The following is a 21768-nucleotide window of genomic DNA, read 5'->3' as shown; positions in this document are numbered from 1 at the left end:
AGATTTCAGAGAAGAAATATGAGCATCAGATTATGAACTGGACCTCTTTCTGGAAAATCCTTCAGAAAATAATTAGGAGAAGTTAAGAATAGGCCCAAGGCCAGGTAATGGGGCAGTCATAACAAAGTAGACAAATAAACCCAAGAAAGACCTACTTCCTGTTACTTTTCAAGGAACCAAGGCCCAAGAATAGTCTTTCTCTGGATATATGAGGATTCTCATGCCCAGTAATGTTACAGAATAGCCTAGAGCAAGGGTCAGCAAACTTTTTCTGTAAAGGGTCAGACAGTAAATGTTTTAAGCCTTGTGGGCCATAGATTCGGTCTCTGTTGCAGTTACTAACCTTGGCCACCGTAGTACCAATGCAGCCATCCATACGTAGACAGATGGGTGCAACCAGAGTTGGTCTAGAGGAGCTGGATTGGACCTGTGGCAGCCACATGCAACTCGCAGGCTATAGTTTGCTGACTCCTGACCTAGAACAAGTAATCTTGTTCTAACTGCTAGGGAATCAAAACCCAAAATATCTGAACCACTCTGGTTAAGAGGGAGTACATAAATAATCAATAGCTGAGGACTAACTGACTTCTGATACCCTATCTGGTTGGATGCCATTGATTCTGGTCCAGGCTAGGATACTCCTGGAGAAATAGCTGAGATGGAAGTAGAGCTGCAGTATAGACAGACGGCGTTTAGGGGAAAAGCCTCCGATGTGCCATTTCCAGTGGGCGTCAGGTGGTTGATCCGTCAGTGCCGCCACCACCACACCCCATGATACTTGCTGGTCTCTGCTACGTGGCCAGAAGTACTATTTCTGCTGACCGCTGCTGTTCTTCTGACAACTGTTATTGCTACTCCAGCTGAAGAGATTTTGTCTTTTGAAAACTGATAGTTCTGCCAGTTAACATCAGAGAGCTCAACTTTGAAGCATTTTTAGATTTTTGGAGGCTACGGGATAACCTGGTCTTTTTTAGCTTCCTTCATTAACCTTCCCCAGGCTAGAGGGTCATTTGAATGACAGCGTCTGAGGGGCCTGACCATCAGTTGTGAAGTCCTCTTGACTTCTTCCTCAGGGAGCCCACGGATCTTGAAAATAGGACCTCCTTTGTCCTGACCTGGTATTTCAGCATTTCTGGGAGGAGTCATGGAATTAGCCTACCAGAGCGAACTATTCTGAAAGTACTTTTTACAATTCCTTTATTCTTTCTGGGGGGGAAAAAAAAGGACAGCTCATATTTTGGCTGCGGCTTATGTATTTTCAGATTCTTTGTAAATCAATACTTAGGAATATATATATTTGCCAGCTCAGAGAACTTTCTGGAATTGGACTCTACTATCATTTGCATCTCTGGCGGTGGGGCGGGGGGGGGGGGAATAGTTGAGACTCTAATTTCAGATACAGTCCATGGAGAAACATTGTTTGATGTGAAGAATGTCTTTTAGTACCTTTTGTTAAATGGTATATTTAGGGTTTTTTGTTTTTGTTTGTTTGTTTTTGCAGTGAAATGTAGTCCTTACCAAGAATAAGGATAAACATTTGCCACGGTACTAATTTCACCTTATAATAGTGTGTAAGTACTCGTAAAAATTAGGATTCGATTTTTTGTCATCCTTATGTAGTATTATCTAAAATAGAAAGAAGATGTTTAAATGTGTTAGAAAAAAAATAACACGAGAGATAATATTTTGATACTCCAGCTTGTTCTAACATTACTGAATGTTTTTGAAATCCATCATGAAAAATTGGAAAGGAGCAAAAAAATTTTGAAAAAGATAATGAGAGGGCATCTGGGTGGCTCAGTCATTAAGCATCTGCCTTCGGCTTAGGTCGTAATCCCAGGGTCCTGCTCCGCGGGAGGCCTGCTTCTCCCTCTGCCTCTGCTGTTCCCCCTGCTTGTGCGCGTGCTCTCTGTCTCTCTCTCTCTCCCTCTCTGTCTCTCTGTGTCAAATAAATAAATAAAATCTTAAAAAAAAAAGATAATGAGAGAAGGCTATCTTTATCAACTATTTAAGTAAATTATAAAGATATAGCTATTCAAATATTATGGAAGTGGAATAAAACTAGACAGACTATGAAAGAAAGAAAAACCTAGACAGAATATATTAGCCTGAAAAAGACTCTGGTTGTGCATGTGTGTGTATATATATCTGAATTTAATATGTAGTATGGATAGTATCATATGGGAAATGAAAAACTTGCCCAATAAATGGGGCAGAGTCATTTGGTTAGTATATTAAAGATAACTTATTTTATACACACACAGTACTTTCAAATACAGTAGCATATTTGAGAGTTTTCTTTCTTTCTCATGTAAGAGTTTAATTGATATAGGCTTGTTAATGTAGCCATATTCCACAAGGTCATTCAGAGGTCTAGGTTCCTTCCATCTACTCACTCTTTCCTCCCCTGGGATTCTCCCCTCTCCATGGTGGAAGTGAGGTGCACCCGCATTCCAGCCTGTGATGAAAAGGAAGGAGAGTAAATGTGTAGTAAGAGATTTCCTGTGAAGCATGTGACACAGAAGTCGTACATATCCTATCCACTCACACTCTGTTAATGAGTACATGGTCATATGGCCCTATCTACTGGTATGAAAGGTTGAGAAATGTAGTCTCTGGGTGCACAACTATGGGCTCAGCCCCAACTAAGAGGGAGAAGAAGCTCGAATAGTATCAGAAAGAGAGACTGCATACTGGAGAGAGTTAACAGTGTGGGCCACAGTAGTTAAATGCAAAATAAAAATTGAATCAATTTAGATCCTCATTTTTCGTTATATTTCAAAAAAATTTCCAAATAGATCTATAATTCAACCATATGATAAGCATCCAAAATTGTTACTTTTATTACCATTTTCCAGGTACTACACTAAGTGCTTTTTATAGATTGTATCATTTAATCCTTAAAATGAGCTTATAAAAGAGACTTGGTGGCTCAGTCGGTTAAGCATTTGCCTTCGGCTCAGCTCATGATCCCAGGGTCCTGGGGTCAAGCCCCGCATCGGGCCCCCTGCTCCACGGGAAGCCTGCTTCTCCCTCTCCCACTCCCCCTACTTGTGTTCCCTCTCTCGCTGTGTCTCTCTCTGCCAAATAAATAAATAAAATCTTTAAAAAAAAAAAAAAAAAGACTTGGTAAGCTTCCATTTGATAAATGGACAAAGCAACACACAGAAGAGAAAATACAAATGAATAATGAGGAATTTTCATATCTTTAATAATAAAAAGAAATATAAGTTTTAGAATGAGAAATCCTTTTCATTTATTAGGAAATATTTTTAAAAATATTCAAACTTCGGTAGCGTGAATTGTAGAATGTAAACTGCCAGAGTCAATATATGTCAAGAGCCTTAGCACATGTTAATATTCTCTGTGATCTAGAAACTTCACTTTCTGGAGTCTTGACTAGAAGATAATCATAATGAAGATAGAGCATTACTTACATACACACATAAAATCAGAGACCATGTAAATGTCTAAAATGGGAGAATGACTCAAACTTTTATACAGAATGTAGTATTGTAAATGATGAAAATTGTTTACACTGTTAACGGTATGGGAGTAAGCTTGTGATACTACGTTTGTGTGATACAGTGTTAAGTGAAAAACAACATAAAACTATCAGAAACTAGATTTAAATCATGTTTTTTAAAAACATGAAAGAATGAAAATATGCTAAATGTTTCTAGGTGTTCTGTTATTCTCTTTCACTACCTCATCTCTGCTTCTTTATTAGCGCCTCTGCAATTACTAATCAAAAAGCTTTATTTACTTATTTTCATTCCTCCCTCCTTCCATTGGATGATCCATGAGAGAAGGTACTAGGTCTTTCTTATCATTGTATTTTGTATGGTATAGTGCCATATACCATTGTATTTTGTATGGTAATAAATGTTGATTGGGTAATGTTGGGTGATGAGCCTATAGGCGACCTAATCTTCAGGCTTTCATTTTTCACCAAAGACAGGCAATACTTATATAATCACAAAAAGAAGACACATTTTTAATGTATTAGAAAAGTTTTATAATTTTCTTTAATAGCCTAGTTTTCTAATGGGTGAATGGAAAACAGAAGTGATAAAACCTAGATTAGGTGGAGGTAGAAAAAAGTTTTATTTTTCAATGGAGAAATTATGTCCATTCCCCCACTCCCATTCTATTGTATGGGATTGTGTTATTCTGCCTTGTGGAGGTAGTCTTTACAATGATCTGTATGCATGCATAGAAACAAAATGTACTTTGTCCTGTCCTATGGCTGGCTTATCACAATTTTCTATCCTGGCATTGCTGTGGATATTGTTAGTTGACTAGAAATATAAAAGTATACTAGATTTGAAGGGAAATATTAAATGGAGAGCTGATTTGGGCTTTCCCTTGTCTTCCCACCCCCATCCCCTTAAGATATAACTTTATTATGTTTTGTTATGGAGGACAATTTAAGTCTTTTAAAACTGGGAAAAGTGAAACTCCTCATGCAGTATTAGCCAGCATTTTTTTTTTTAAATATTTTATTATTTGATAGAGACACAGCGAGAGAGGGAACACAAGCAGGGGGAGTGGGAGAGGGAGAAGCAGGCTTCCCGTGGAGCAGGGAGCCCGATGCGGGGCTCCATCCCAGGACCCTGGGATCATGACCTGAGCCGAAGGCAGACGCTTAACGACTGAGCCACCCAGGCGCCGCCCCCCCCAGCATTCTCTTAAATGTGCCACTAGAAAAGATTTGACCCAAAAAAAAGTGATAATAAAAAAATAAGACAGTTTCCTTCTGGCTTATATAAAATGGATATTTTAGCTATCAGTTCAAATATTTGGAAATTGTGAAGTCTGTCACATTTTCTAATGACACAGCATATGAAGTAGGACATTATTGAAAGGTCAACTAGAGGCTAATTTCCAGACTATAAATCACACATGTTGAATTGTGGAAGTCTAGAAACATGTTGTTTTATGTTTCTCACCATTATATGTGAATAAGATAATTCAAAAGTAATTAGAAGTGGTTAACAGCTACATAAGAGTATTTTCATTTAGAACAATTCTGATAGAATCAAAGTGGAGGGAAGAACATTTTGATAGAATTTCACTGGTTTCTAAGGGGCACTGGAAGTGAAAAGTGCCTCAGAAAAGTGAGGAATGTGCCTGCAGTTTGCAACCTGAGTGTGAATATGTGAGGTTTTCTTAGGCGTAGCAACAAGGAAGCAAGTTTGCATTTTCACGTTTTGCACTAAGTCCTATTAAAGAATGCCACCAGATGATCGGCGTTTTCTGAACAGAGAAAGCCTGTTTGTGGTATCTGGCAAGTCAGGTTTAAGAAAAAGATGTCAGCAGCTTAAGGCCCATGTCACATGACATCCTCTACTTGCCAATACTAGACGCTCTGGATCAGATTTCAACTCCAGGCAGTCCTGCCAGCCATGTGGGTTCAGCCGAATGAGAAGCAAAGCCACACTTCCGAAAATGTTAGGAGCTGCGCTTCGCTTGCTGTGAGGCCTCTGGATCAGGAGCTGTTTTTCAAATGAGAGCCTATCTACTGAATGGAATTTCAGTATTTCGCTGTCATTTTGATGTTTTCATCTGGTCTTCATCACTTCTACCAGGCACTTCCTGCGAGAATGGGGGCAGGCGCTCTGGCCATCTGTGTGAGTACAGGCCGCCCCTGTCTCCTGTGGACACCGCGGGGCTGAGGAGAGGCCTGTGCCCTCCTGGTTCCGATGAGATGTTTATGCACCGCGGGGCTGAGGAGAGGCCTGTGCCCTCCCGGTTCTGATGAGATGTTTATGCGATTTTTTTGTCTTTACTTTCTGGGAGGTGGGGGAGGGTTCATTACTTAAATTCCTATCTATTCAAATGGACATTAAGCAGTGTTTTGGGCAGCTTTCAGCATTTTTGTCTACTTGCCTTTCCAAAAAAAGATGAAGGGAGATGCCTGCCTGCGGCAGTTTATACGGTTCCGTCAACTTGATTTAAAGTAGAGCACTCTCAAGCCTTTCAGACTTTGTTCTGAATGAGTTAAATACAAGTGCTTAATTGCAGTTACTGGAAAAATCTAGTGTCTAGATTGAGAAAGAATTAAGATAACCATTAATTTGTTACTTCTGAGTGTGTGTATGACCTTTTTCTATTCACATTTTTGTTTTCAGTTAGTAATGCTAGAATTTCTGTTTCAGCATGGTTGCTGAAAGTGACGGGGGAAGAGCTTGTTCGATAAATGTTTGTGAATCCTTAATCGACTGTAGAGATTTCTGGTTGTTATAATACAGTAGTATCAGTAAATAACACTGGTGTAAAATCCACGGGAAATGGTGTATATTTCTAGGGCTGAATTAATGGATTTCAAAAGCAGTTCTGTTGGTGCTTATATATAACCTTTTGCAATAACCAGGTATTATCAATTATACAAATCACAGAATGCTGTGATTTAAATTTTTATTTCAATATATAGAAAATGCATACATATTTAGCATACTTATATTTCAAGCTGGTATTCTATTCCAAGGGAGCATTTTATTTATCTCTAAATGATCTAAGTGAGAAATATCTTATTCTTTATTACCAACTGAACTCACGTTTGTATCAGCACATTGGGTCAGGTTCCCTGCCCCCCCCCCTTTTTTTTTAAGTTTCAGAAATGGCTGCAATTTGTTGTAGGTTTTGATGGCATCTTAAAATATATAGAAATATCTGGACAATTTTTTACCCATATGCTTCAAATGGTCGCCAGATGGTATATCAGCCCCATGGATTGAATTTTCTTAGTAAAACTCCCTCATTTCTGTGCTTGGAACTTTTCGGTATCCTGTGTGCCTGTCCCGGTGTCTCTTGTCCTTTTAGTCCTGAGGCTTGTAACATCCAGGTATCCAGCTGGTTATCTTTCCAGCTTTATAAAATACTTCAGGACTGGAAATGTGTAGCATGTGAGGCCGCAGATCGACCTAAATGTTATGAGATTTGCAGTCATCTCTGATTAGATCCTTACTCCTTGCCCTTGGCCTGCATGCATTAATCTCTACCTTGACTGAAACGCAGACTGACCCACGTAGGAAACTGTGTATTTTTCCTTAGTTTAATCCAAAGTATATACAAAATTTCCTGTAAGGTTGACGTAAAAATCATACCGTTTAAAAGATTATTCACTGTAGTAGAGAGGCAGTTCTCGGTCATTCCTATTCTTGAACTTCAGGTTAGCCTTTGTGCTTTATCCCAGTTATACTTAGGAGGAAATGTTTATGTTTTTAGGAGTTTTAGCATAGTATTTCTGGAAAAACATAGCTATTGGAGAACAAAATACTTTTTTGAATGTTTGTGGCATAAAAGTGAGAGCTAATCACACATAAATATAAGCATAGGGGCTGGCATACTTGTTTTTAGTTTGGGACTTCTTTACCTAGACATATATGTTAGCAACTGCTCAGGTATCCTGCTACTGAAGATAGTTGTTCTTTTTTTTTAAATTTATTTTATTTTATATAAATTCAATTAATTAACATATAGTGTAGTATTAGTTTCAGAGGTAGAGTTCAGTGATGCATCAGTTGCATGTAACACCCAGTGCTCATTACATCATGTGCCCTCCTTAATGCCCATCACCCAGTTACCCCATCCCCCCACTCACCTCCCCTCCAGCAACCCTCAGTTTGTTTCCTATAGTTAATAGTCTCTTATGGTTTGTCTCCCTCTCGGATTTCATCTTATTTTGTTTTTCCCTCCCTCTATGATCCTCTCTGCTGTTTCTTATATTCCACATGAGTGAAATCATATGATAATTGTCTTTCTCTGCTTGACTTATTTCACTTAGCATAATACCCTCGAGTTCTATCCACATCATTGCAAATGGCAAGATTTCATTTTTCTGATGGCTGAGTAATATTCCTCTGTGTGTGTGTGTGTGTGTGTGTGTGTGTGTGCACATACCACAGAAGATAGTTCTTTAGACAAAACAATAGAGTAATCAGATATTTGGGTGTGTGTGTGCACGTGCGTGTGTGTGCACGTGCATGTGTATGTATATTGACGTGGGACAGACTATTTCAAAGACAAATCCATTTCAATGTCCATTGACTAACCACCTTTTTTTTTCTCATTCCTTTTATCTCTTCCATATTACTAGTGCTGCTAGTAAAACCATAGTGGACTCAACATTTTATTTATATTACTACTCATATTTACAAAGAAGTTGTAGCTTCTTCACTGTTGACATCTATTTTTTCCTCAATAAACCACACCCAGGCAAATGAGAACCATGCCTGCCAGTTAATATTGTATCAGTCTCTTCTAGTTTTAAATGTCACTTTAGTGAGATGACTCAAGCTCTCTCGGGAATCTTGAGTCTTTCAGACCTCTTGTACCTCCTGCTGTTCTGTCCATCATGGCACCTGGGTATTTCGAGGCAGGTGGGTTGAGAGTGGAAGCTGGCATATTTTAATGGCTGAAGAAAGAGGGGCCTAGAATACATGTCTGTTGACTCTTACACTCTGGACATTCTGTCTGTGGTGAGTTCAGGTATCGAATCTTTGGTGAATTGGTGGACAAGCTCTATTGGTATCATCAGGGCCCTGCAGTCCACTCCTCCTGACAGCCCCAACTTTTGCTGGTGCTGGGAACAATTCCAAGGATATCCTGAGCCTTGTAGCCTTTGTCCATAACTTGAGCTCCTCCACTCCTGTAGCCTTGACACCCGGTATCCTCAGCTACTTACGTATCCTATCATGCAGGCAGGAGCTGTGGTCTCGGTACAGAAAGGCTCACAAACCATATTAAGATATTCTGGTCACAGATTTATTGAATCAGTTTAAAACACAGCACAAAGCAAGGAGGGAAAGATCTGGTAGGCTTGCCTATGTAGAAAGGGTTTCAGTGGGATGAAAGGCCCACATTCTGAGTCCTGTGTTACACAATATTCATCTATCCTATCTTTCATCTTCTCTACCACATCAACCTTTCCTGATCATGGTGGGTTTTATGAGGACCAGTGTTGAATGGGAACAAGGGGCCTCAGCAGATGGAACGTGTCTGGAGCCAACACAGCTTTATCATCAGAGGCAAGTGTGCCTAGGTGTAGTTGTAACTTGCTAATATACTCCTGAACAGCTTTGGATTTTTATCTGCATATCTCAGGCAGACAACACATGGGGCCAGCGTGGGTATAATCGATGGGTGACTCATTTAAGACTTGAATATTTGGTGTCTCATAATTGTTGGGTGCCCAACTTGGTACTTCCATCTCTATTTAGTTATCTATGTCGACTATGTTTACCACACTATCTCCTTATGTATTGTTAATACTTAGTTATACTTCTCCTCATGGTTAGTTTCTCTTTGTTCTCTATTTAGCCAAACTGAATTTTCTTGCCTAATATTTGTTTGTTGTATTATTTAAGTTCAAGTTCCAAACCCGTCATGGTTATCTTTGTTGTTTCTAGTTTGATGTTTGGTACCAAATTCATCCCACATGCCATGGTGAGTTTCTTCTTTTTTTTTTTTTCCCACCTCCTGTGTTTTCTTCTCTTTGTTTTGTTTGGAGTTTTAGAAAGAATATGGGCTTTGTTTGGAGCCAGGCAGACCTGAGCTTAAATCTTGGTTATGTATTCTGACCTTAGACATTATTAAGCAGTATGCTTTCTTGATGATTTATTTTAAAGAGCTTTTGCCATTTGTTCAGCTTCCTTGACATGTATTGATGTCTCACTAGCAGACAGTAAAGTTTAGACACAAGGTGTCATTATCTTATTTGTATCTCTTACCTATTGTTCAGGGCTAGGCAGTAGTTGTTCAATAAATGTTAGGTTTTGCAGTTTCACCTCTCTTTTCTGTGCTATGCATGACCTAAGTGTATTTTATTTTTTAAAAGATTTTAGGGGCCCCTGGGTGGCTCAGTCGTTAAGCGTCTGCCTTCGGCTCAGATCATGATCCCAGGGTCCTGGGATCAAGCCCCACATTGGGCTCCCTGCTCCGCGGGGAGCCTGCTTCTCCTTCTCCCACTCCCCCTGCTTGTGTTCCTGCTCTTGCTGTCTCTCTCTCTGTCAAATAAATAAATAAAATCTTTAAAAATAATAATAATAAATGATTTTATTTGACACAGAGAGAGCACACGAGCACAAGGAGGTTTTAAATGTCACTTTGGTGAGTTGACTCAAGCCCCCGCTGAGCAGGGAGCCCAACTGGGGCTCGATCCCTGGATCCTGGGATCATAACCTGAGCCAAAGGCAGATGCTTAACCAACTGCGCCACCCAGGTGCCCCAAGCATATTTTATTTTTAAATGGGTCTTTTGAAGACTCTCCAAAAGCTAAAGGCGTGTCTGCAAAGGCATTCTGTCTTTGATGGTGCTTTTTGTGATAACGGCACAATTTTCCATTTATGGGAATGAGCGGTATAATTGTAAGTATTTTGTACTTCTGAGTCTCCCAACTGAACAGCACATGAATTCTCTTACTATAAAGCTACATGCAGTCAATGCAAGTAACTCAGCACATCTTTCCATCTCAGATGATGTGTAGGCTGGTCAGGGCATATCTTTCCCTCAGGTGGGCATGTAATCTCCTTTAATCAGGGCAATTAACACCGAGTGTCCCAACAGGAAAATCCTGAAAGATATCTCAGTAGCTCAGGGAAACAGATCAATTTGTAGATTACTCAAAGTCTGATGCAGATTGACAGAATCTCTCCTCCATTTGGTGACTCTAATATCCGGGCTGCCTCCATTCTGTGAGATATTTGCTATTTCAGCATGTGACCACATATCCCCTAGTTTATATCAGGGGAGAAAGGAGATGGAGGAGGCACGCATGCTTTTATCTGCCTCATTCTGGAAATGATTCATTTCTCTCCTCAAAGTTCATTGCTTTGAACTAGTCATATATGCCCGTGTAAACAAAGGTGGTTTGGAAATGTAGAAAAGTATCTCATGGAATATTTATAAACACTATCTCTAGCCCATAACTTAAATTGCTTAAATCAGAGAGAAAGATGTATGCTCCATGATTGGGATAAAGCAGTCTGTCTCTAATTCCCCTACTGAATGTAAACAAGGAATTATACACCCCAGGTGCTGCTGACAGATATCTAATCTATAGATCAAGAGGGAAGGTAGCCTTAGGATAACTTAATACATCAGTGAATGGCAGAAGGGTGGTGACATTCATGAGCCACTGAATCTACCAGCTCAGAATCTTTCCTTCCCCTGAACTCCTTTGTATTAGTATAATGGGATAATAAATGTCCTTATTATTTTAGCCAGTTTGAACTAGAATTTCAAATACTTGCAGTCAAAACATCTTAACTGATACACTTCATCATGCAGTGGCTTGCTGTGCAGTGGTTTTAGGAAGCTTGTCATGAACTGGAATGAAGCAGGATTTGAAGGCAGGACACATGGCTTTGAATCTTGGCTCAACCGCTTGTTATGTGACCCTGGGCAAGATTCTTAACCTCTCTCTTTCCTTACCTATTAAAGAAGGATAATAGCCTAAATTGGATTGTTGTGAGAATCAAATAAAACAATAATGTAAAAATACATTGAAAACTTCATAAAAACATTACCTTTGTTATGTGGCAGCCTATTTTATGTCTTAAGGTGGTTTCTGTAATACTGTCATTACGGATGGATATTACTTCTTTAAAATGAAAGGAATTCTGTGATCTGAAGGGACTGTTGATATTGTTGGATTTAGACCAAATTTTAAACAGGATTAAACTTTTAGTTTTGCTTTTTTCTACAATAAACCAATGAGGTATTACAGGAAGACAAGATTAGTAATAAGCAAACAAAGGCATGTAAATTTTCCTATGCAAATCTGAATGTATTACAAGAAGAATTTTCATTTCTGCAATACAGAGTTCAAAAATCAAAGAAAACACGGTCAAGGTTAGTATGAGTATGGGTAAAGTCCCTAGTATCTAGGTTGCTTATTTCAGGGTCAGTTTCTCTGAAGCACAGTTGGTTGTGTGTATTCGTTTAATGTCCCTCTGCAGAAGATTGTAAGCTTAGTGACAGTGGTGAAAAGTGCAAAGGAGCATGAAGTAGTATATAAATATAGTGAAAGAATGGGGTAATTGGGTAAAGAGACTTTGCTGAGATAATAAATTAGATTAATTCTGATCTAAATCTTAAAGCCTATTTGGGCAAATAAAATTCCAAAGATGATAAGCTTGTGTCCAGTAGTTTCTGAAATAGCAACTGTAAGAAAGCCTACTTGAGTTTTTACCTGTAACTGTGGATTTCCACTGGTTTATAAAGAGGTACTGTAGCAAGTAATAGCGTAATTAAGTTTATTTAAGTTATATAACTAAATATTTATGAGTTTGTGTAACTAGCAGTTAGATTGGAGATTTTAAAAAATTCATTCAAAATGCTTGGTTTATGGGAAAAGATTGTACAACTTCGAATTATTAACAGCTACTTCTTTAAGACTGTTAAGGTTGGAGGGTCTACCATATTGGATATTAACAGAAATTAAAACCATTTAATAATAATGGCTAGCCACTTGGAGAAAAATAATTACTGGATTTCTTCTTTATTCTTTTAACACTAGATGGGGGGCGCCTGGGTGGCTCAGTCGGTTAAGCGTCTGCCTTCCGCTCAGGTCATGATCTCAGGGTCCTGGGATCGAGGCCCGCATCAGGCTCCCTCCTCAGTGGGAAGCCTGCTTCTCCCTCTCCCACTCCCCCTGCTTGTGTTCCCTCTCTCGCTGTCTCTCTCTCTCTCTCAAATAACTAAATAAAATCTTTAAAAAAAAAAAAAAACTGTAGATGGAACAAGAATATAAATACCAAAGTGAAACCATAAAACAATAATTTGGGATCAAGGAATGTCTTTGTAAAGAAGAACCAAGTGAGAAACCCTAAAGAAAAAGATTGGTGAATTTTTCAGACAAAAAGCTAAAATGTCTGCACAATCCCAAATTGCATAAACAAAATTCCAAAAGAAAACTGGTAAGGATATTTACAACCCACATGACTAAAAAAATTACTCTTTTTAATATAGAAAAATTCATACAAGTCAGTAAGAAAAAGAAAACTAGCCATTAGAAAATGAACCAAAGCTTATGAGCAATGAGGTTCACAAATAATACAAGTACTAATAAACATAAGAAAATTGCTCAGTCTCATTCATAGTTAAATATGGGCAAACTTTAAAATTTTTGTGTTATCCAGGGATGTCAGAAGAATCGGAAGCAGGTACCCTCACATGCTCTTGATCAAGCTGTAAACCAGGGGAGCATCTTAGCAGGGCAATGTAGCAGTATGTGTCAGAATGTATAATTTGTATACCTGTTGATCTAGCAATCTCACCTCTAGCAATTTATCTTACAGGTACTTGTACAATTATGTAAAAATGCTGGCAAGAATGTTCATTGCTGAAATACTTGTAATAGCAAGAACTGTAAATAACTTAAACATCAGTAAATAAGATTGGTTAAATCAATTGTAGCTCTATACAATGTAATATTAAACAGCTATATCTGCCAATATGGAAGGACCTCCAAAATTGATCAAGTAGCAAAAAAAAGAGTGCATAAATACACAATGGTATAGTTATATTTGCCTTTTTAAAAATATTATGCATATATAGATATGCTTAGTTATCCATAGAAAATTTCTGCAAGGAAACACAGTAATTGGAGCTGGGATAGGGAGCCTTTTCAGTTTAAACTCTCATGTTTGAGTTTTGATGAAATGCATATATTAAATTTAAATTTCTAAAAATAAAGAATACTCAAAGAATGGACTGGTAACACTGTCTAGAAGAAATAATGATTAGTTTATAATAATAAGGCACTGAATATTGTATTTGAATGTCTATAATACTTTTACAAATACATTTTGAAATGTATAAATTACTTGAAATTGTCTAATATATAAAAGGGTATAGTTTTTCCCTGCAGTTCTCCTAAGGCAAACTTAGAGCTGGGTATAATGTAATGCAACAGTCTTACCAAGAAGAAAGAAGTGTCTAAAGATTCTAGTATCTAAAAATTGAGCTGGTTGTCTCATAAGGTGGTTGGCACTCCATCACGACAAGTAAGAAAGAGGCAGATAAGTAATGGTGGGTGGACTTGTCATAGGCAAGTCATGGAATTAGAGTTAAAGATGAAATTAGAGTTAAAGATGAGATGTCCTTGCAGTGTTCTAGGATTCTCTGAATTGGTGTGTACTTCCCAAAATTGGTAGCTCTTAGTCAATTTGTTAGACTGTTGGAAATTTAGCACACATAGATCTCTTTACTCCCGTACTTCCTTCAATTAGGGCTTCCTTTATGTGGAGGATTGGATGATTGTCCACCATCTAGTTTTAGAACATTCTGTCACCTCAATAAGATCCCATGTGCCCATTTACGATTAGTTTCATTCCTACAATCTGTCCTTCCCCCATTCCCCAAACCTCAGACAATCACTAATTTACTATTTTCTGGAAGTTAACTGAATGTTTCTGTACATTTACCTTTCCTGGCCATCTGATATCAGTGGAATCATACAGTATATGTTCTGTGACTGGCTTATTTCACTTAGCTCATTCTTGAGGCTCATCCATGTTGTAGCATGCATCAGTATTTCATTCCTTTTTAATTGATTGCTTTTATTGCTGTATTCTATTATATATCACATTTTGTTTACTCATTTGTTAGTTGATAGACATTTGGGCTATTTCCTTTTTTTTTCTTTTTTTTTTTAATTTAAAGTCAATTAGCCAACATGTAATTAGTTACATCATTAGCTTCAGGTGTAGTGTTCAATAATTTATCAGTTGCGTATAACACCCAGTGCTGGGGCGCCTGGGTGGCTCAGTCGTTAAACGTCTGCCTTCGGCTCAGGCTCCCTGCTCAGCGGGAAGCCTGCTTCTCCCTCTCCCACTCCCCCTGCTTGTGTTCCTTCTCTCGCTATGTCTCTCTCTGTCAAATAAAATAAATAAAAGAAAAGAAAACCCAGTGCTCATCATATCACGTGCCCTCCTTAATGCCTGTCACCCAATTACCCCATCCCCTCACCCACCTCCCCTCCAGCAACCCTCAGTTCGTTTCCTGTAGTTAAGAGTCTCTCATGGTTTTTCTCCTTCTCCAATGACTTCCCATTCAGTTTTCCTTCCCTTTCCCTATGATCCTCTGTACTGTTTCTTATATTCCACATATGAGTGAAACTGTAGGATAATTGTCTTTGATTGACTTATTTTGCTTGGCATAATACCCTCCAATTCCATCCACATTGATGTAAATGGTAAGCATCCTTTCTGATGGCTGAGTAATATTCCATTGTGTATATATACCACATCTTCTTTATCCATTCATCTGTCGATGGACATCTGGGCTCTTTCCACAGTTTGGTTATTATGAATGGATATTGCTGCTATGAACATTGGGGTGCAGGTGCCCCTTCAGATCACTACATTTGTATCTTTGGGGTAAATACCCAGTAGTACAATTACTGGGTCATAGGGTAGCTCTATTTTTAACTTTTTGAGGAATCTCCATACTGTTTTCCAGAGTGGCTGTACCAGCTTGCATTCCCACTAACAGTGTAAGAAGATTCCCCTTTCTCCACATCCTCACCAACACTTGTTGTTTCCTGTCTTGTTAATTTTGGCCGTTCTGACTGGTGTGAAGTGGTATCTCATTGTGGTTTTGATTTGTATTTCCCTGATGCCAAGTGATATGGACCATTTTTTAATGTGTCTGTTAGCCATTTGTATGTCTTTGGAGAAATGTCTGTTCATGTCTTCTGCCCATTTCTTGACTTTGGGTGTTGAGTTTGATAAGTTCTTTATAGATCTTGGATACTAGCCCTTTATTTGATAGTCACACTTAGGCTATTTCCTACTATTAAGAATAATGCTGCATTTGGATAGGTACCTACGAGTGGAATTGCTGGATCATATTCTAAATTTATGTTTAATGTTTTAAGAAACTGCCAAATATTTTCCAAAATGATTGTATCATTTTACATGCCCATTATCAATATGAGAATCCCAATTTCTCCACATCCTTGTCAACATATGGTATTCTTACTCTTTTATTATAGCCATTCTAGTGAATTTGTAGTGCTGTTACTTAATGACTGATGATGTTAGGCATTTTTCATAGACCTATTACCCATTTGTATATCTCCTTTGGTTATATGTCTGTCCATGTCTTTTGCCCATTTTTTTTTATTGGGTTGTTGGTTCTTATTGTGTTGAGTTCTTTTTACATAGTATGGATACAAGTCCTTTCTCAGATACATGACCCACAGGAGTGGGGGTTTTGTCCTGTCTTTCAGATCAATTCAGCCAGAACCAAAGCTACTGGTTTCATTACTGTTGTGCCAACCGCACCAAGGGGGTAGGAGGGGTTGGAAGTAGACCCAGGCAAGTGTGCCACAAACTCTGATTACTTATCACTAAACTTCATCATCTTTTCACAAATAAGTGTCTCTTAATGTGTTTTTTTGCCTTTGGTCAGTTTCTAGATCCCTGAAATGATTGTTTTGACATTTTTGTCCAGGTTTGTATTGTTTTGTTTAGGAGAGGATTTGTAGAACCCTGTACTCTATCACTGGAAGTCAGGAGTAGGTCTTGACTTCATTTTATATAGAAAATTTAACTTTTTATAATAACCTTTCATTTTTCTTGAAATAATAGTAATACATGTCTAGTGTATAAAATTTAGGAAATAAAAAGGAGAAAATAATAAGATTCCATAACACAGAAATAAACATGTACTATGTTTGCTTACGTCCTATAGTTTTTCTATGAGCCTATAAACTTATAAAAACTTATAAAAACAGATTAGACTTGACATTAGTTTTATAGTAGTCTCCCCACCCCCAAATAACAGTATATTATGAATATCTAGAGGTCCCATTTGTATAAGATGGTAGTCTTGCTCACTGTTAATTACCCCTCCCCTGTGTTTGGAGACCAGACTAAAAGAGGACAGCCTGGGAAGAAGCCCCTGTTTTTCTTAGGTGTTGCCAAATTGTCCTCCAGAAATTTTAATCCATTTACATCCACTGCTTTTTACCAATTTTTTTCTTTTCAAAAAATTTTCCATGAGTAGAAAGGATGACAAATAGCATTACATTGTTTTTGCCTACCTTTGATTACTACGATCTTCACCACCTCCTGAGAAAATCTATTCTATCTTTAGAAGTGATTATCATTTCTTCTTCATATGTCTTAAAATCTGTTTTCAGATAACTACCCTTCACTTTCTGGTTTTGTCCTCTGAACCACATGGCTGCTCTTTTAAAATCTGGAAGTGTTTCAACCCCAAATCTTCCTGTTTGAGTGTAATTATAGCAGGTTCTTCATTCCTTCCTCACATAACATGGTTCATTTTTTAAATGATTAATTTTTAAATTGTTTTAAATTTTAAATTTTTTAAGTTTTTAAATTTTAAAAGTTTCTTTATCACTTCAAAGTCTCTACAGCCATTTATGAATTGGTTAAAGTTTGTTCTCTGGTAATTTTCTCAAGGAAGGTTCAAGTATACAATATTTTCTTAGCCTTTGTATATTTAAACTATAGCTTTTATAGATGAAGGACAGCTGGACTGGTTATTAAATTTGGCTCACGCAGTGTTTCTTTAAATATTTTTTAAGTCTTACTCTGTTGTCTTCCGACATTAAATACTGCAATCTGTAAGTTTGAGGCCACTCTTTTTCTTTCCTTATTATGACATGACTTTTGCCTGGCTGCCCAAAGGACTCTTCTTTATTGTTAGTCTAATAATTTCCCTAGAATAGATCTTCATTTGGACTGTTCTGAGTCTAAGGTGTGTCTTTTCAGTTTGTAGATTCAGGGCTTCTGTTGAAACAAAGTTTTTGTGAATTACATCTTCAAAAGTACTACTCCATTATTTGGTTTTCTTCTTTGGAGACTCCAATAACACATATATTGGAGCTCATTAAACTGATTTCTGTAGTTATCTCTTAAACCCTTGTCATTCTTTTCTTAATGTTTCATTATGTCTACTTTTCTCATTTATGTCTTCTACGTCCCTTACTGGTCTGTTAATAGCTGTTCTCCTTTGTGCTCTTGATAATTCAGTCTTCATTTCTGAAATGGTTTTGTCTTTTCCTTTTCTTCCCTTCATGATTCTGCCAGTTTCCATTTCACATTCTCTATGGACTGAGTATCTCTTCCCTAAATTTGTACATTTCAGATTTGTGGTATCTTTTCATCGTAATCAATTCATTAACTTTTATTTTAATTGTGGTAAAATATACATAACATAAAACTTACCATTTTAACCATTTTTTGATCTACAATTCAGTGGCATTAGTACATTCACGATGTTGTGTAACAATTATGATTATCCACTTCCAGAACTTTGCATCGTCTCCAACATAAACTTTGTACCCATTAAACAACTGCCCATTCCCTCCTCTGCCCCCGCCCCCCGGCCCCTGGTACCCATTGTTCTATTTCCAGTCTCTATGAATCTGCCTATCCTAGATATCTCACAAGTAGAAACATGTAATTTTTGTCTTTTTGGGTCTGGTTTATTTCACTTTGATACTGTTTTCAAGCTTCATCGATGTTACAGCATGTGTCAGAATTTCATTCCTTTATAAAGCTGAATAATATTCCACTGTGTATATACATACCACCTTTTGTTGGTCTGTTGATAGACATTTGGATTGTTTTTACTTTTTGGCTGTTTTGAATAATGCTGCTATGAACATAGGTTTATAAGTATTCGAGTCCTTGGCTTTAATATACCCAGAAGCAAAATTGCTGGATCACATGGAAGTTTTATATTTAACTTTTTGAGGAACCACCTGTTTTTCATAGTGTACAATTGTTACATTGCCACCAGCGATGAATGAAGGCTCCAGGTTTTCCACATCCTAGTCAGCACTTGTTTTCTGTGTCTTTTGCTTTTTTGCTTTTGTTTTGTTTGTTTTTTAATAGCCATCTTACTGGATGTAAAGCAGTATCTCACTGTGGTTTTATTTTCTTTTCGTTAAACTGAAGAATGATCCTGATGTGGTTTTTTCTTTTTCTTTAACGTACATCTTTTTTAAAAGTTTTTATTTAAATTCCAGTTAACATACAGTGTTTTATTAGTTTCAGGTGTACAATAGTGATTCATTACTTCCATACAATACCCCATACTCCTCACAAGTGCCCTCCTTAATCTCCATCACCTATTTAACCCCCACCCCCCCATCTCCCCTCCACTAACTATCAGTTTGTTTTCTATACTTAAGAATTTGTTTTTTGGTTTGCCGTTCTCTTTTGTCTTGTTTTTTAAATTCCACATATGAGTGAAATCATACAGTATTTGTCTTTCTCCATATGGCTTATTTCACTTAGCATAATACACTCTAGTTCTATCCATGTCATTGCAAATGGCAAGATTTCATTCTTTTCTATGGTTGAGTAATATTCCATTATATATATATATATCACTTCTTTATCCACTCATTAGTCGATGGACACTGGTAGTGTTTCCATAATTTGGCCATTGTAGATAATGCTGCTATAAACGTTGGGGTGCATGTATCCCTTTGAATTATTATTTTTGTATTCTTTGGGTAAATACCTAGAGTGCAATTGCTGGATCATAGGATAATTCTATTTTTAACTTTTTGAGGAACTTTCATACTGTTTTCCAGAGCTGCACCAGTTTGCATTCCCACCAACAGTACTGTAGGGTTCCCCTTTCTCCACATCCTCACCAAAACCTGTTGTTTCTTGTGTTGTTGATTTTAGCCCATTCTGACAAGAGTGAGGTGATACCTCATTGTAGTTTTGATTTGCATTTCCCTGATGATAGTGATGTTGAGCATCTTTTCATGTGTCTGTTGGCCATCGTTATGTTTTCTTTGGAAAAATGTCTATTCATGTCTTCTGCCCATTTTTAGATTATTCCTTTTTTGGGGTGTTGAGTTTGATAAGTTCTTTATAGACTTTGATACTAATTCTTTATCAGATATGTCATTTGCAAATATCTTCTCCCATTCTGTAGGTTGCCTTTAAATTTTGTTGATCATTTCCTTCATGGTGCAGAAGGTTTTTATTTTGATGAAATCCCAATAGTTTATTTTTGCTTTTGTTTCCCTTGCCTCAGGAGACATATCTAGAAAGAAGTTGCTATGGCTGATGTCAAAGAGGTTACTGCTTGTGATCACTGGTTTTGATTGACATTTCCCTAATGACTAGTGATATTGAGCATCTTTTCATGTGCTTACTGAACATTCGTATGTTGTCTTTAGAGAAATATCTGTTCAACTTCTTTGTCCATTTTTGAAGTGGGTTGTTTGGTTTTTTGGTTGAGTGGTAGAAATTCTTCACATATTCTGGATATTAATTCCTTATCACATATAAGATTTGCAAATATTTTCTCCTATTCTGTGGGTTGTCTTTGTGCTCTGTTGATGGTGTCTTCTGATGCATAAAAGTTGTTAATTTTGATAAAATCAAATTTATTTTGTTATTGCCCGTCTTTTGGTGTCATTTCCTTATTCAGTTTTGTTAGTTCTGTTTGTTAGGTTACAGTTTCCATCTGCTTCTTGGTAAGGGTTTTGTGATGACTTATTTTAGGAAAGTCATGATGCTTTTTTAAAGAAAAGTCTCCATATAGTTGCTGGTAATGTTCCTTTTTTCTTACTCATATTTCAGTGAGATGGATTTTTGTAATATCAGTAGCAAGAGGTTCCTGTGGGGTGTAGTGATGGGAGGGCCAACACAGCTTTTCAAGTTACACAGCCCTGGGACTCCCTCTATTGCTACCAAAAGGACTATTTTCTTAGGCATGGCCCCTGTTTGCCCATCTCTCCTTTGCCTCTCATAAGTGAACCTGAGTCAGGAGGGCTCTATTGTCTTTTCTTCATAAACTTGCTCTCCAAGGGAATGAAACCTATGGTGATATAGGTGGTGTATTTTCCTGGTGCTTCCTGATTGATATCTTCCCCTTGTCCCTACTTTCTGCACCTTCTTTCTCCTCTTCCTTTAAGCAATTAAGCCCCATTCAGCTCCCTCTCCAAGCGTATTCTTTTTTTTTTTTTAAAGATTTTATTTATTTATTTATTTGACAGAGAGACAGCGAGAGAGGGAACACAAGCAGGGGGAGTGGGAGAGGGAGAAGCAGGCTTCCTGCCGAGCAGGGAGCCCGATCCCAGGACCCTGGGATCATGACCTGAGCCAAGGCAGATGCTTAACGACTGAGCCACCCAGGCGCCCCAAAGCGTATTCTATCTTTAAAAAAAAAAAAAAATTGTAAGAGAGTTTAAACACCTTTCACTGCTGCGTGCGTCCCTCCTGGCTCTCACCAGAGTCCTCACAGTGCTGAGGTGAGTCTGCTGTAAGCCTTCTGCCCCACCTTCACCTTTAGCAGTATGTACAAATTGGAGTTGACCGTTTTTCTTTTTTTTTTTTTTGTAAGATTTTATATATTTATTTGACCGAGAGAGCGAGAGAGCACAAGCTGGGGGAGCAGTAGAAGGAGAGGGAGAAGAGGCTCCCCTATGAGCAGGGAGCACAATGTGGGGCTCCATCCCAGGACCCTGGGATCATGACCTGAGCTGAAGGCAGACGCTTAACCATTTGAGCCACCCAGGCGCCCCTGTTTTTCTGTCTTCTGTTACTTTTCTTCATCCTCTTCTTAATCTGTGTGGTTTCAGGAAAAGTGATAACATTCACAAAATTTTTACTGGGTTTGTTTTTACTAGTTTCTCAAACATTTCAATAATACTAGATAACATATGGACTTATCTTTTTAATCTTTTCAGTCTAAACTGTAGACATTAGTTGAACTTCCTTGTGAAATACAAGATGATCTAAGATATTTTTAAGTATG

General features: G+C 37.8%; 1 protein-coding gene across 4 annotated transcripts in view; it reads left to right on the top strand.

Annotated features, from left to right (window-relative positions):
* Positions 1 to 21768, top strand: part of FAM13A (family with sequence similarity 13 member A) — a 363045-nt gene that overhangs the window by 22270 nt on the left and 319007 nt on the right. For 2 of the 4 annotated variants that reach the window (XM_078068954.1, XM_078068953.1), the window contains exon 1: positions 5382 to 5633. The exons of 1 other annotated variant lie outside the window; for it this stretch is intronic. In XM_078068954.1, the coding sequence (XP_077925080.1) occupies positions 5529 to 5633 (105 nt within the window). In that variant the 5' untranslated portion in view covers positions 5382 to 5528. Of the gene's footprint in view, positions 1 to 5381; positions 5634 to 21768 lie in introns of those variants that run through there. One more of the 4 variants, XM_078068956.1, reaches the window with a different exon arrangement.

Source organism: Halichoerus grypus, chromosome 3 (genome assembly GCF_964656455.1).
Source record: "Halichoerus grypus chromosome 3, mHalGry1.hap1.1, whole genome shotgun sequence".
Classification (NCBI taxonomy): Eukaryota; Metazoa; Chordata; class Mammalia; order Carnivora; family Phocidae; genus Halichoerus; species Halichoerus grypus.
This window is presented reverse-complemented; position numbering and strand designations above follow the sequence as displayed.